At 49.3% G+C, this 15,216-nt stretch overlaps 5 protein-coding genes across 5 annotated transcripts; 2 read left to right on the top strand and 3 right to left on the bottom strand.

Annotated features, from left to right (window-relative positions):
- Window positions 1-162: 162 nt before the first annotated feature.
- On the top strand, window positions 163-2,052 carry BO79DRAFT_256621 (uncharacterized protein; the record flags this gene model as incomplete). The annotated part of the gene is made up of 5 exons (XM_025686203.1): window positions 163-1,158; window positions 1,240-1,421; window positions 1,534-1,606; window positions 1,696-1,886; window positions 1,959-2,052. The coding sequence occupies 5 exons, from the start codon at window positions 163-165 to the stop codon at window positions 2,050-2,052; spliced, it is 1,536 nt and encodes a 511-aa protein (XP_025537961.1).
- A 1,100-nt stretch (window positions 2,053-3,152) lies between these two features.
- On the bottom strand, window positions 3,153-4,532 carry BO79DRAFT_256620 (uncharacterized protein; the record flags this gene model as incomplete). The annotated part of the gene is made up of 1 exon (XM_025686202.1): window positions 3,153-4,532. One exon carries the CDS (start codon window positions 4,530-4,532, stop codon window positions 3,153-3,155), a length of 1,380 nt encoding a protein of 459 aa, XP_025537960.1.
- A 6,058-nt stretch (window positions 4,533-10,590) lies between these two features.
- On the top strand, window positions 10,591-12,028 carry BO79DRAFT_269492 (pectinesterase). Its single transcript, XM_025687202.1, has 7 exons — window positions 10,591-10,720; window positions 10,784-10,920; window positions 10,971-11,050; window positions 11,101-11,247; window positions 11,298-11,358; window positions 11,415-11,608; window positions 11,668-12,028. Exons 1-7 carry the CDS (start codon window positions 10,604-10,606, stop codon window positions 11,925-11,927), a joined length of 996 nt encoding a protein of 331 aa, XP_025537959.1. The 5' UTR covers window positions 10,591-10,603; the 3' UTR covers window positions 11,928-12,028.
- A 278-nt stretch (window positions 12,029-12,306) lies between these two features.
- On the bottom strand, window positions 12,307-13,307 carry BO79DRAFT_269489 (fumarylacetoacetate hydrolase family protein; the record flags this gene model as incomplete). The annotated part of the gene is made up of 3 exons (XM_025687201.1): window positions 12,307-12,605; window positions 12,695-13,064; window positions 13,122-13,307. The coding sequence occupies 3 exons, from the start codon at window positions 13,305-13,307 to the stop codon at window positions 12,307-12,309; spliced, it is 855 nt and encodes a 284-aa protein (XP_025537958.1).
- A 344-nt stretch (window positions 13,308-13,651) lies between these two features.
- Window positions 13,652-15,053, bottom strand: BO79DRAFT_269482 (2,4,5-trihydroxytoluene oxygenase). The gene is made up of 5 exons (XM_025687200.1): window positions 14,963-15,053; window positions 14,733-14,910; window positions 14,533-14,680; window positions 14,250-14,481; window positions 13,652-14,203 (listed from the first exon to the last, which is right to left on the bottom strand). Exons 1-5 carry the CDS (start codon window positions 14,981-14,983, stop codon window positions 13,724-13,726), a joined length of 1,059 nt encoding a protein of 352 aa, XP_025537957.1. The 5' UTR covers window positions 14,984-15,053; the 3' UTR covers window positions 13,652-13,723.
- Window positions 15,054-15,216: the final 163 nt, after the last annotated feature.

The raw sequence follows: 15,216 nt of genomic DNA, 5'->3' as shown, positions 1-15,216 counted from the left end.
CAGACATCGGTTAATGGCGTGAGGTGAAGATGCTGAGCGAGGCTGTCAGCAGAATGATTTTGTTGCAGGAGTTTGACCACGTGATGCAGGGTTGATCAGGGAGGATAAGCAAACAACCTCGACCATCCTCGCACGTGTAGTAGCAAGAATCTTCAGATAAGCATGATTCCGCATGCCGTGCAGACGGCCTGTCTGAATGCCGCGCTCGGGCTGGCAATAAGTTTGGCAGGAAGACGGCAACAGTCTTCTTCAGATCGCAAAAATGCAGACCTGGGCAAGCATATCAACGATCGACTCCGACTCTTCTTTTCCTTCGCCGAATCACATATTCACACCTCAACGACACTGCCCTACTCGGTAGTACCTGTTCTCAAGATACTATGGCGTATACAAGCCATGATTCAGTCAGGTATGATATTTGACTTTGGAAGCCACCACGAAGTATATTGGACGTACACACTCATTGGCAAATGCTTTCCACCATGCTTAGTGACATCCCGTCCCCTCGACATTAGCCCTGCGTACCAACGTGAAGAGCTGCCGATCCGTCTTGAGCAGATTAGCCATGCAGTAGATCAACTCTACGAGCTAACGCCCAGTTTAATAAATCTGCACAACCTGGAGACCGTCGTTGACAATCGTGATGGACCAGCGGTAAAGCTTGATACTCTCGACCTAACGAGGACCACGGGGAGGCTGGCAATGACCCTGAAAGAGCAGGCTGATACATATAGGACGATAATCACGACGCATCCATCACAGACTGGATCCAGCTACGAGGAACAGGTGGCAGCCGAACTTAGCCGGCGTCTAGGGGAGTGTGTCCCCGGGCAAAATACTAGATCGTCGGCCACAGGTACAACAGAAGTGGCTCCCTCATTCTCCGAAGTTCTAAGATTGTACGCTGCCGAATATAAAGAATCAGGAAATTCAGAGAAGCTCAACCACATTCACATACTTGGTGAGGCTCAGGACTCCCCTGCACGAGATCTGGAGAGAGCAATCTTGCAGTGTGGAAAGAGGCTGAGACTCCTCAACGCACCCGTGGCACAGTGCCATCTGAACTTTCTGCACATATCTCCCAATCCTTTCGTCATAGGACACATCGAGGATATGCTTGACCACTTGAAGAAGGACAAAGCTGTAGCGGGCAGAGTGGTAGATCTGGCCCTTCCTTGCTAAAGTATTTGCCTTACAAATTTGCGGACCGCAGCAATCTAACCAGCTCAATACCTACAGGTGCCGAGGCTCACACTGTTTGATATATTCAATGTACAGGCTGATACATATGAAAATATCGTTTTTTCTGGGCTCTCAGACGCGGCATTAGCTGCAGCGCAGGAACAAGAAGAAGCAAAAGCACCACGCTCCGATTTTTCTTCACTTGAACAGACGCCGAAAGATTGCGAGATAAACATCAGGTGAGATACGCACCTCTTTTTTTTCCACATTTCTTATAATATAGCTCGCTGCATCCCAAGGCCCGGGCGACTTTACACGGGCGAGAAAAGCACAATCCCTGACCTTGCATAGGGGACTTTCCAGGTACACCGAGGCCGAGACTTTACGACTACAGTTCTCCTCTTTCGGCAACATTATTGGCATAGTATAATACTTTCCATTCCTGCCACTTACGATAGCGCCTAGCGTGGGGCTTCTTCTGAATGGCTGATTATATTGGGTCTGTTCATATAGGAATTTGATGAGGACACAGTCGATTCTCTCACAGGCGCGGCATATGCTTCCAAACTATACAATACCGGGTTCAGTGCAAGGAGACCTTTTCCTCCGGTCTCTGAAAGTGGTTCCCGTCAAAGAGTTACGAGAATCATATACGCTCAAGATGACGAAGCAGAGGCTGCGTGCGTCAGTATGAACGGAAGCAGGTATGTTCCAAATGCTCCTCTATCACCAGACCTTCAAGATCGGTGCTAACAATATCTGCTTTCGTTATCCAGATTTGATGGAAAGGTCATCCACGTGCAACCTGGTAGACAGGCTCTTTCGCCTGTTCCTGAAGGCGATGGGCTACATTCTCGACCACGGTACTAACAAGTCTGGAATGCGCGTTTGCAGCTATATGATAGCCATGACGGAACCTACCTACATTGCTTTCTATGGCTACTATCACATAGCGGATGGCAGGATACAGGGAAAGCTGCCTCGAAGAGCTCTAATATGACTTGTTATTTCAACAAAAACCTAATAAATTCTGATATCACAGTAGCCAAAGGAGAACAATGAATTGGAATATGAAGGGGGTTTTATAGCCTGGCATCCTAGAATAGCTAGGAATTTCCTCCTCTCCCAAGCCAGAACTTATATCAAAACGCCATTTCAGTTCATAAGTATGACTCGTCGAAATATTTGTGGCCGTTGTCCCAGTTAGAGTACTGATACGCCTCAGAGGCGAAAGCCCATTATGCGGGTAATAATACTCAACTCAACCGATAGACCTATTTCACATCTGCGGGTATCATTTAAGGGAATGTATTGAACCCAGCAAGATAGTGCCACTAGAGACACGCTCAGGATCGTTCCCGCGCTAGCGCGCTTCGGTGTTCCCGGATGAAGTCGGGAATCGCGTCTGCCTTGTCCGATAGCCACTGGAGCCATGCCAACCTTAACTATACTAGCAAACAATTGTGCGTGCCTTGAAATGAAACCCCAACCCTGCAGATACCCTCTTCTGAGAATATCATTGCTACATCCGGGCCCTTTGCACCCCCGCACGGCGGTTGCGGAGACTAAACTGGTTTTGGTATGGATGGGCGGAACGTGGGGACCGCAAGCCAAAGAGAGGGATGTTGAGGGCTGAGATCTCGGACGAAGATACCGCGTTCAGTTTGGCGGTGATGGCCCTGGACTTAACCTGCTGCTTGATGATGTATTGAGATAAAATGAAGATGGGTTGGTCTGTTGTCTGGAGAGGATGCGGACGATAAGTCTACGGCTCTTCACGGGAACAAGACAAATCGACGAGGGACGAGGAAATACGTAGAATAATGCCAGGAATCTTAGTTTAAGGAATGACAGAATAGCTTAAGGAATGACAGAATTGCGTGAATTATTCCTAAGCTAGCTATTTCACACACAGTGACTATACAAGATACAGGATAGACAATCTATCGTACACGATGTCGGCAAAATATCTACAAGAAGCGACCCTCCTTGCTCAACCACTCCGCCATGTAGTTGTAAGCAGTGTAAAGAGTGTTACCATACTCCCCAGGGTACGTCTCACACTCAGTGCAAGTGACAATAGTGTGCTGAGCACCCTCGACGAAAGCAATCTCAGCATCCTTGCTACCAGCGGCAAGGTGGAGCTTCTCAGCGTTCAGGTACTCGTAGTGACCGGTGTTGCCCATGTTCAGCAAAGGCACGGTAACACCGCCGATGTTGCCGAGCGGAGCAGTTTGACTAGAGTTCCAGACAATACCCTCGAAGCCATCGACCTTGTACTCGAAGTCATCGGTGACGCGGATAGCCAGAGTGGAGAGGTAACGCTTGATGGTGGTCTTGAGGGCGCCACCCTCGAAGTTGTCGGCGAAACTCTCGAAGTTAGCAGGCACACGAACGGAGGGAACAATCTGCGTGGTGATCGATCCATTGCGGTGAAGAAGGGGCCAGGGGTGGGTGGTGTGGTGGATCCAGCGGGTGTCCTGGGCGAAGAACTTGTTGTTGAAGCCGACGTACATGGAGTCGACGATGTAGAAGGGCTCGTCGTCACTGAAGATACCACTGCCGTTGTTGATAGCGGCCAGGCGAGACTCAGCGTGCTTCAGGATACGGTTGTTGCGAGCAACGACACCCTTCTCGAAGGCTTTCTTGAAGGACTGGGTGTAGTTGGCGCCGGACTCGGAGAAGCCGTTGGCGGTGTTGTAAAGGTTTAGTGACTGATCGATCTTGGCACCGGAGTGCTCGTCAACGATGGCGGGATTAAGACTCAGAAGTGCCATGGTGGAGAGTCCGTAGTTGGCGTCAATGAGAATAAGGCCGTCGGCGGCAGGCAGGTCGGCCATGGCGTCGGAGCAGGGGTAGATACGTTCGGGACCATTGCAGGCCTTGACACCGTTCTCAGCGATGTTTTGGTAGGCAGTCATCATGGCGCCACCACCACTGTGGCCGAAGATGACAACCTTGTCGATCTCAGTCAGGTTGCGCAAGTAGCTCATGCCCTGGCCGACGTTGGTCATCATATCTTCGAAGTTAATGTCGGTCATGTAGCCGCTCTTGCTGGCATCATTGTTTGCGCAGAAGGTAGTAAAGCCGCGGCGGGGGAGCTCGTGGCAGGCTGAGAAGTTCAGGTAATCCTGCTCAGCGTGCATCACGTAGACACCGATACGGGACAGAGGGCTCGTGGTGTTGGGTCGGTAGAGGCCACCGACAACTCCGTCATCATCAAAGTCAATCATAACGGGTTCAGGAAGACCATAGGGATCGGCAACAGCATAATTGTAGGTGGCAGCGACTCCAGAAAGAGCGCTGAGGGCCATGAAGCCCGCGAAGGCCGCGGTCTTGGAAGAAAGCATGGTGACCGGCTGAATTGGAGGAATGAGAGGAATGATGTTCAGAATATAGGTGGTGGACGGGGTTTATATAGCTCTCTATGGAGCAAACAAGACATGATCATGTCGGCCGAAGTAGCTCCTCATGTTTGAAGTAGAGAGGGTGGGACTAGATGACGAGTGCTGCAGTAGATCGCTTCTCTGTCGAGCAGCCGTTGAAGTCCTGGTATGGACAGCCAGTAACGATTGAAGTTAAGATGGGTCCTGCATTGTACAGAGGACTGGTCGTACGATGGTACGGCACAGAAGAGTCCGTCAATACTAAGCCAAGGCAGAAGCGAAAGCTAGCAGAGGCTAGGTATGTCTATTTGTTAACGTTCACCACTGTCCCTGTTCTGAGGAGTGCGATATCGGTCGACCGGCACCTGGAGAGGCGTTCTGCAGCAGGAGTAGTCCTAATTCGCCCGGCGATCCGAGCTACTGCAGCAGTAACATAAGCTGCAGAAACATGTCAGGCACGTTCTCTGCATGTTCTCAAGGTCTGGGGATGTTTCCATGAATTGTGGTTCGACCTGGTCGTATCTCCGAGTGCCTCCGCGTTTGGTAACTCCCGCCGAACGATCGTCACAACCCTAAATTACAACATCTGGAGCCATGCCCACTTATCAGGCATCTAAGTTTACAATTTGGATATTCGGGAGGTAAAAACATAGTTCCTGGCATTATCTTTGGATCAGTATATCTAGTATCCACTGATCGTCGGGTACCGTCCTTATCAATTCAATCGCCTGAAACGGCCATGAAAAGTTCCCGCAATTTAAGCACTGCTCACTGACCAATTTCTCTCCCATTAGCTGTTTGCAAGCCAGCATAGTACGCGTATTCTGTAGAGAGCATGAATCGCTACGTCGATACCGTAGTTAGCGTGGTCACTAGCAACAATGTGGCCCGTCTGTGCCATCCTACATGAAGTGGGCATCGTATGCTTATTTCGCACGGGAATGTAGCTTCCATTTATGATGGCGGAACCTAGACCTATTCTGGTATGATTCAGACGGGAAATAACCGGCTCACTCGTATGTCTATATATATATCTCCAGGTAGCTGCATATCTAATTGTTGTTAGGGTGGATATGTTCCATGAATCCATGAACTATCTCTTTTGAGACACGACGGATACATGTCCGAACAGTATCGGAGTTTGATATATTTAGCATCTTCCCTGCAAATGCGAACATTCTTCTGTTGTTTTATTTCTCATGCGAGCGTACGGGATTCATTTTATCTTCAAGTCAGAGGATGGAATCCTGTAATCTCCTCTCCGGAAGAGGTCTGAGTTGTACTGTTCCCACAAGGACGTTCTATTAACCTTGAACCGCCATTTGGACGCTTATTCTTGTATCATGGTGGTAAGCGATCACGGTGAACGTTCGGGAGCTGATATCCCTCAGGGTACATATGTGACAGGTGCAGTGCAGTCAAAATAATTGACAGAAAAATTATATCACACTGGAACATATGTTCGCGTCTCTCATTCAGATAAATGTATTACATCGTTTTGTGTTGGCTCTCCGGCGCCCTTAGTGCATCCTTGTAATGCCCAAGGTAGAAGGTACTAACAGGCGACCACAGGAGACATAGACCCAGGGCAGTGACGCCGGGAAAATACAGAAGGAACAAGCATGTTGGGAGCCGAATAAGGGAAGAAGAATTGAGGGTGATAACTCGCAGACAGCCAGCCGGCTGCGACACTCTTTTATATCTCTACTGCTGTATGACCACGCTTTTGCTTTTGTCAATTAGCTGTGTTAGCTACGACGACGATCTTCCAGCGTTATGGCATACGTTGCTTTGTGAGTACTGCAAAATGTTTGAGCTTTGAAGGTGTTCCGGGCCATATTCTTGCCTCAAACGGTGAAGCACCTGCATAGCTAGAATCTGAATAGCGGCGTCGATCGGTGTTAGAATATGAGTTGAATTGAATTAGTCTGAAATGGATTGCAGTTAGCCGAGCCGGGCGCGAGGCATTATAGTGCTCTCTTCTAATGGAACATATTTTATGGTGATGAGTTAGTATGTTGATTCGACTCACTGCGCCCATGGCTGTGGTTGATTGCAACGTATTCCCACAACACCTGTCTCATGGGTAGATAGGTTCAACTGCTGGCTCATGAGAATGCCTTAAACCGTGCACTTTAGAAGATTTGTATCAGAAACGCGTTACAGCGAACCCTAACAGTCAATACATCATCACGTTCAAACCCACGATTCTGAGCACGAACTTGCCCCAACTCATGGCGCGATTAGAAACCTCACTCATCAGGATAAAAAAGCACTGCACACACCATCGATAGATAGACTTGCAATGGCGAAGAACAAATTTGCCGATATTCGATGTCAAGGTCGGGTAGTCCATGGCCTTGTGTCCCCCAGTCAGTCTTATTCAAACTAACTTGCCTAGACTCCGGGCTCATGTGAGCTTCGATGCATCATAACACTGACCAGATATAATGGCCGCCATTCCTGACAAGAAGGTACCTCGAAAATTATTAAATTCGAATGGACATCTGTCACTACTCCCCTCAACCAAATCGCTGCAGAAGCTTTTCTGGGATGCAATGTGTACGGCGGGATCAGTCAATAATCTTTCTTTTTTTCCTTCCGGTCGTGTACTGGGGTACCCCTTCATCAGTGATCAATTTCGGCTCACCCTGCATTACTCGGAGATTGCTTATTGACAGCTCGTACTGCTGCCTCTCCGGGCTTATTTCCAGGGTAAAGAGGGTGTACAATAGTGGAATATACACTTTCCTCCCCGATAATACTCAAATGGTAGCAGGGACCCCAACTTATGGGAATGTACACCGTACCAGCTCACAGTATGGCAAAAGATGAAAGACGTAACTGGCATGAGCGATGCGATGCCCTGAAGCAGCTGTAGCCTTCCCAAAGGATGATTGGAAACATGGAAATACGAGCGATTAACATCCGTGGCATGTAGTTGAGTTCTTCGAACGACGAACCACAAAAAAGATGCACGCCAGATGCATGACCAAATGGAATGAGCTACTAATTATCTTCAGTATCGCAAAAGGAGTTGTTCAAGGGATGGGAAACGAACAACCAACGTGTTTGAGCCTATCCTCGCCTTGATTCAAGAATCCAGGTCGGATATCAGAGATGCCACTGTGGTCGACCTAAGCCGCTCGCCATCTTGAGATGCATCTGCCCCGTAACAGCAGTGTTCATATCCGCATGTCATATCGAGTCCCAGGCACGGACCAACATAAGTGGGTGGAGGACGGCCTCAATTATGTGATTAGGTCAAGCACAGCTCACAGCATATCTGCTGTTCCTTATATGTCCCTGTGGATTATAGTACACTGCAGCGAGAAATCGGGATACTATCAACCAGCAGCATCCAGGGAGATTCTGCAAAGAGAATGACAGTCTATGTGATACGGACGAGCGGGATGGGTAAATGGGCAACATCTAGCAAGCCGACAGGAAGGATTCCAGAGATGAAGTGGCCGATGAATCAGAAGTCTATCCAGGAAAGGCTGTATCAGGAAAAAAAACATCCGTCAGCCATCCACTCCCACGATTATTCTTGTCAACAGCAACGTCAAGATTCTGTCGGCACTGACATGAAGTAACGTGTCGTTCAATACGGTAGTAGTGCCTAGGTCATGTCATAAGTGGCAGCAGAAATATCAATTGAATGTTCGAGGAAAGTCGATAATAGAATTCTACAAACAGAAGTTCATCAAGGAAAAGGTGGGTTATCGGGAGTCTGGCTTTTTCTTTTCGGGATCTTGGCCAGCCTCACCTGCGCAAGGAAGACGAAAGCCACGATGGGCAAGAAATACCGTACCAATCAAGCGAGGCATGCTGGAAATCTCGATTGAGGAAAGGTTTTTTGCTTCTAGATAAACTTGATGTCAGCTATTAGGCATGGAAAAATTTATGGGCGAGGTTTATGTTCAAAAAGGAGTTATCTACCCTGCAATATATGCTGAAGTATCATTCGTCGCCATGTGAGGTGAGGAAACGTAAAGAGTAGCCCATCTGTGTTTGAAATCAATACCTTTGTTGCATGAATAATAGACTTCATTCACCCATTTCAGCAGTAATGCACCACGGCACCAACTCAGACTGTGGGCGGGGAAATGCAGGGGTTGTGTAAAATCTTACTGCACTCGAAGTAAGGAGTAATTAGACTTTGTTCTTTCAAGCCATAAACCTCCATCACTCCAGGGCCCTAGTTTGACGGTCCACAGGCACCCCTAGTCAGGTGGTGCTCGCAACTTAATCCCTATCTTTGATCTTGGAAATGACTTCTGTCACTCCAGCTCGTCTGCGCTGCAGCATCATGTCCACTGCTTTTTATCGGGCGCTTGTTAGATACCCCTGAGCTCCAATGCTTGTTAATATATTTAAGAAGTATTAAGTAGCTCGTTGCGATATGGTAGGTCTTGGCAGATGTTGTTGTGGCTTGGTAGCAACTTTTGAAGCTAATGCGTGCTTCACTGCGCTTACTCGTCACGCAATATATATTATGTCGGCAATCGTAATACCGATATCACTATTACCAAGAGGGGAAGGTTGTGAAATACAATGCAGCAACCACTCTACCAACTTACAAACCTTGTATCTTTGAGGCTTAAAGATTTTTCCTGTTGGAAAGTGAGGGTTGAAGCAACTGCTGGCTTACCTGACAGGATGCCCACAGCCCGGGATCGAGGTTCCGACAGCAACACCACACCGATCAAACGGATCAGTGAGCCCTCCATCAACATGAATTTCCACCTCTAAATTAACTTCTTCTAGGCTTAAGCGTCTTCTAAACCACTGCACAATTATGGGCACCCAACGAATACGAAGGAGCGGACTCCACCCATTCTACCGGATTATCGCCGAAAGTACTGCAGTAGCTTGGCGTGACACGCAATCAGAGCAAGCTTCCTAAATGAATGCTTCCGAGCTCCGACGGTCATCCTTATTTGATATACCCCATACCGTATATTCAGGTTCTGCTAAGGTTCGACCACGAAGCTTGGTTCGCCGGGAAGCATGTACGGCAGAGTTCTTCCGAGAAGGGGGTGTTTCGTGATTTTTAAGATCCCACCAATAATCACACCGACACGGGTGGAGGGCGAAAAGGGGAAGAACCATTTGCGACTCAGTGTCGGAATCTTGTTCGGCCTTGTAGACTCAAGAGGGGAAAAAGAAGAGGATGGGGTCATCCGAACGGAAAGCTTCCAAGGATTGGCGACCCTCTTTCCGTAACGGGCTACCAAGAGACACCGTGCGGTTTCATCCGTTCCTTCCGTGCATTAAGTGCCAATACAGGAGATAACGATGTGCGAATGTCAGCTGCAGTTGCTTAGTTTCGCCAATTAACGGGAGCAAATTTTTGCCGCTCTCTATCGTGTATGATTTAGGCCACATCATATGGTCGAATTTCTGCACGCACAGAACTGAGACGGTTGAGCGAGAATGCAATTACGTACAGTATAGGGTTTTGGTCCGTCGCGCACCCCACAGGGCCCAAACAATGGAACGCGATTCTGGAATCCGGCAGCCCAGGGATTCTGGAATGGGAATGAGACTGCCAAGAAGCCCCTGTCTCACAGCTTGGAGCTTGGCGAAATTCAGCGTTCATTTGTTCCTGCCAAGCCATGAAATCATCTAGGCTAATAACGATGTTCTGATATAGGCCTAGGGTCTTCTGTCATTCGATCATTTATATTGCCCATAAATTAAGAATTTCCAGCCTCAAGGCAATTGGTGGAAGACCCGGTTCCACTAGCCCTAAGAAGCTTCTTTGAACGCCTCCACATTATCAACGGCCGGCCCAATTGCCTCACTCCTCCTAGCCTTCTCAGATATAGTTGTTCAGGCTGTGACAGAACCCCGCCGGCGTCTCCACACGGAGGTCCTGAACCTTATGAGGCAAATACTGACCGATAACAAGAGCTCATGATGACTGGAGGGCATGCGGTTCCTATAAGAACGAGGCCTCGCAGCGTTCTCTGGTTCCTCCATCAGCAGCAAAGTTAAAATCGCCGATCAGTCGATCCTTAACAGCAATTATGGTTAAGTCAATTCTTGCGTCCGTTCTCTTTGCGGCGACCGCGCTGGCCGCGAGCCGCATGACGGCTCCTTCCGGTGCGATTGTCGTTGCCAAGTCCGGAGGTGACTACGACACGGTAAGCATCTCCATTGTCGATCGCATGTTGCAGATGTGTGGCTGATAGTGTTCGCTTGGACAGATCAGCGCTGCCGTTGATGCTCTCAGCACGACTTCGACCGAGACCCAGACCATCTTCATTGAGGAGGGATCCTACGACGAGCAGGTGTACATTCCCGCTCTCAGTGGAAAGCTGATCGTCTACGGTCAGACTGAGGAGTACGTTCGTCGCTGTCCTTACGAAATCGACGATACTGATTAGGCCTTAGCACTACCACCTACACCAGCAACCTGGTCAACATCACCCACGCCATCGCGTTGGCCGATGTTGACAACGACGATGAGACTGGTTAGTCCGCCAGGCCGGGAGATGTCTATGATTTCGCTAACAATATGCAGCAACCCTCCGTAACTACGCTGAGAACTCGGCCATCTACAACCTCAACATTGCCAACACCTGCGGTCAGGCCTGCCACCAAGCTCTCGCCGTGAGCGCCTATGCTAGCGAGCAGGGATACTACGCCTGCCAGTTCACCGGATACCAGGGTAGGACCAACCTCAGATATGCCAACCGATAGTGCTAATCCCTATAACAGATACCCTTCTGGCCGAGACCGGCTACCAGGTTTATGCCGGAACCTACATCGAGGGTGCCGTGTATGTCTCCCATCAAACCTTCAAAGAAGCGAATCACGCATTAACTTAACAACCAGTGACTTCATCTTCGGACAGCACGCCCGCGCCTGGTTCCACGAGTGCGACATCCGCGTCCTCGAGGGCCCCAGCTCCGCCTCCATCACCGCCAACGGCCGCTCCTCCGAGTCGGACGACTCTTACTACGTGATCCACAAGTCCACCGTCGCTGCTGCTGATGGCAACGATGTTTCCTCCGGCACCTACTACCTCGGTATGCCACTAGCCTAAATTCGTTTAAAAAGCTACCAGCTTACTAACCAAATATTTTAGGCCGCCCCTGGTCCCAGTACGCTCGCGTTTGCTTCCAGAAGACCTCCATGACCGATGTGATCAACCACCTCGGCTGGACTGAGTGGTCGACCTCCACCCCCAACACCGAGAACGTCACCTTTGTTGAATACGGCAACACCGGCACTGGCGCTGAGGGTCCCCGTGCTAGCTTCTCTTCTGAGCTGACTGAGCCCATCACTATCTCTTGGCTTCTCGGATCTGACTGGGAGGACTGGGTTGATACTAGCTACATCAACTAAGCTTGTGTGAAAGTTATTAGCTGGTTGAAGAAGGGTCGTATATAGTGTTGTGGATCTGTATATATGTGATATGGAGTATATAGCTAATTGTGGCTAGTCAATCACTGCTCAATTCATTTCGAAGCAACTTTTGATTGGTGGACTTTTGTGCCGTGATTGGGAAGGGACTAGACTGCAATTGGAGTAATGCGGACTATCACGAGTAAAGTTAGCGTGCGTATTCGCAATGAGCTAACTAGCCACCACTCCTAATATGTTGTAGCACCGCATCACTCTGCACCCTGCCACACACAGTATCTTGCTCTTCATAAATCGTGTACTATTATTTACTCTCCATTTATTCCACCTCCCACCGACCTAATAACATCTTTTGATGAGCCTACTCATATCTAACCTTATTAACCAGCGTCCCAACACCCCCAATCCTAACCCGAATATCATCCCCATCCCTGAGCACCACCCTCGGCTCTTTAAAGAAGCCAATTCCCGCCGGCGTCCCGGTAAGAATAATAGTTCCGGCCTCCAACGTCGTACCTTGTGACAGGTACGCGATCGTCTTCTTCACCGAGAAAATCATATTCTCCGTGTGTCCATCCTGACATACTACACCATTATGAATAGCCTGGACAGACAGAGTCTGAGGATCCGCGATCGCAGAAGTGGAGACTAGCACCGGCCCTATTCACACATTAAATATATCATTAGCCACCCATCACAACACCCAACCACAACCAATAGAAGAAATAGGGGGGGGGGGGGGTATATACCAATCGGACAACTCCCATCCAACCCCTTCGAGAACCCCCACTGAGAGGTAACAAACTGCAACCCCCGCGCAGAGACATCATTCGAGGCCGTATACCCCAGAACGTAATCCAGTGCCTCTGACTCAGGGATATCGCGACCCGTCTTTCCGATGACGAAACACAGCTCCGCTTCGTAATCGCTTGTTCCATCCTGGGCGCATTTCGGAACGTTGATTGTGGCCGGGTACGGGCCGTTCAGGGCTGTCCGAGGCTTCGAGAAGATGGTTGGTGCGGTGGGGAGGGAGAGGTTCGCTTCTTTGGCGTGGTCGGTGTAGTTGAGGCCTAGGCAACGGATGTAGGTGCATGTTGAGGGGGCAAGGGGGGAGAGGAGCTGGTTTGGTGGTGTTAGATTTTGTTCAGATGGGGGAGGAGGGGAGGGTTGACGTACCTGTTTGACGTGCATTATCTGGCTGGTTACGCGGCCATTGAAGATGTCGCCGTTGATTAGGTAGGCTGCGATGTCGATGCCATTGACGCTGTCTTCGCCGACATCGCGGGTGGGGTCGACGAGTTGACCGAGGTGGGTTTGGCTGTCTTCGACGGCGATGAAGCGGATGAGGTGTGTCCAGGACATGATTGACGTTTTACTTTGAGGTGCTGGGTGTACAGATTGTTGGTTGAGTATACTGGTTGTATAATTCGGTTGATTCTGGTGGTTTTGTATGAGGGGTTGGTCCCACATTGTAGCTTTGCGGGGCTACTTGAGATGTGGGATCTTTTCCGCATTGCCGACAAAGCGGCTGACAGTGAGATACTACGTCAGAAGATGACTTGATGGAATGCTAGTCACCAATTTCAATGGTTTATGACGTGTGGGGTAAGATTTGGTGCTGATCATTGCTGCGATAAGAGCTGGGAGAGAGGGAAAAGATTGCATCCGTTATGATGCCAGGTAGAAAAGACCACTTGCGAAGCTGTCGTTAAAAGCCAGGATTGCATTTAGTAAAGTATAAGCTATGGCACATCACAAAGAGTTGAATTGTCATACAATCATTTCAGAAACGTAGGCGGCACATCGGGTCCCCAAACTGCTAACGACTCATCTCCAGCGGGACCGTACCCAATTGGAGTCTCATCAGTCACCAAGTCTCCGTCTGCATAATGCTCGACCATGTTACCGGTCGTGTCCCACCAGTAGTCGAAGATCTGCGAACCGAGGATATGCCGTCCCACTCCCCACACCGACTTGTACCCCTTTCCTGCCAGCCAGTAGTGTCCTAATTGCTGGGTATCGAAGTCGTGAACTTCAAAGGAGCAATGGTGCACATGAGAGGTCTCGTTCGTGCTCATGAAGAAGGAGTGGTGGTCAACGGGATCGCTTCCGCGATCGATGTGGGCAAAGACTGCTACATTCACTTTCTGGCCGTCCTTTTCCACGTAAAGGAAGTCACTCGGGACGAGGTTGAAATTCCGGGTGTAGAAGTCAAGCATGGTTGGGAAGTCCTGTACACAGTATCCAAAGTGGCCAAGCTATTACTGTTAGACTATGGGTTTTGATAGTTGAAGTGCTTCATACCTTGTGCACGGGTGCGGGTCCGACATCGAATCGGTGAAACTTCCGCAGACGAGGTTTCTCTGCCTCGTAGTTTACAATCAATCTTTCCGGATACTCTCCTGCCTCCCGTGGCGCCTGTCCATGGATCAGGTTGACAAGGTATCCTTCCGGATCAGTGAAGGTGACCAAGTAACCACCGCCGGGATGGTCGACCAGTTCCTTTATTCCACTGGCGTTCGGAAGCTGCAGTGCCCTGCTTCAATTAGTATATTCAATTAAGCTAGCAGAAAAGGGGATTACTTACTTCTCCAAATCTTGATATGACTCGACCTCAAAAGTAGCACCCAGGAACTGCTTAGGTCCTTTCCTTGCATAGTAAACATAAGGGTCGGGTCCATAGCCGCGATACCAGATCTGGTCGTCTGTTTGCTTGACAATCTGCATGCCAAAGTCTGGGTGAGTTAGCAAGCGTGCTGCTAAGTCCGAACTTACGTATTTACGAACCCTTTAGGAAAACAGTAATCTGATCCAGATCCGGATGCTGGTACCGCATATGCGACAGCTTCACCAGACGGATCTGAGCGTCGGTGTTGATACCAACTCGCTCTCTCCAGGAAGCGATGGATTCGAATTCTGATCCCTTAGTTGTTATGTCTGGAACAGATGCGCCATGGCACACGGTCTGTATGTAGTAATTAGTGTGGTATGCTAGAAGAAGAGGATCGGAGCCTTACTGGTTCTCCAGCGCTGCCCATCTTGACTATTACTATGTGTTATGCACCTGTAAACAATGCTAATCTCGCCTAAGCGTAGAATTTAATGTTCAAGAGCTCAGGTCTAGGCAGAAAGAGGTTTGTGTCTATTGAAAAGGCGGAACTGCGGTGAGGCCCCCCTTCCTCGTGTGGGGTCACAGCGGGGGTGGGGCTGGAATGTGGAGCTACAGGGGGGCTCGGATTTATGCATGTCGGCTCAGATCAGCGCGATGGTT

Source organism: Aspergillus costaricaensis (assembly GCF_003184835.1).
Source record: "Aspergillus costaricaensis CBS 115574 unplaced genomic scaffold BO79scaffold_22, whole genome shotgun sequence".
Lineage (NCBI taxonomy): Eukaryota > Fungi > Ascomycota > Eurotiomycetes > Eurotiales > Aspergillaceae > Aspergillus > Aspergillus costaricensis.
This window is presented reverse-complemented; position numbering and strand designations above follow the sequence as displayed.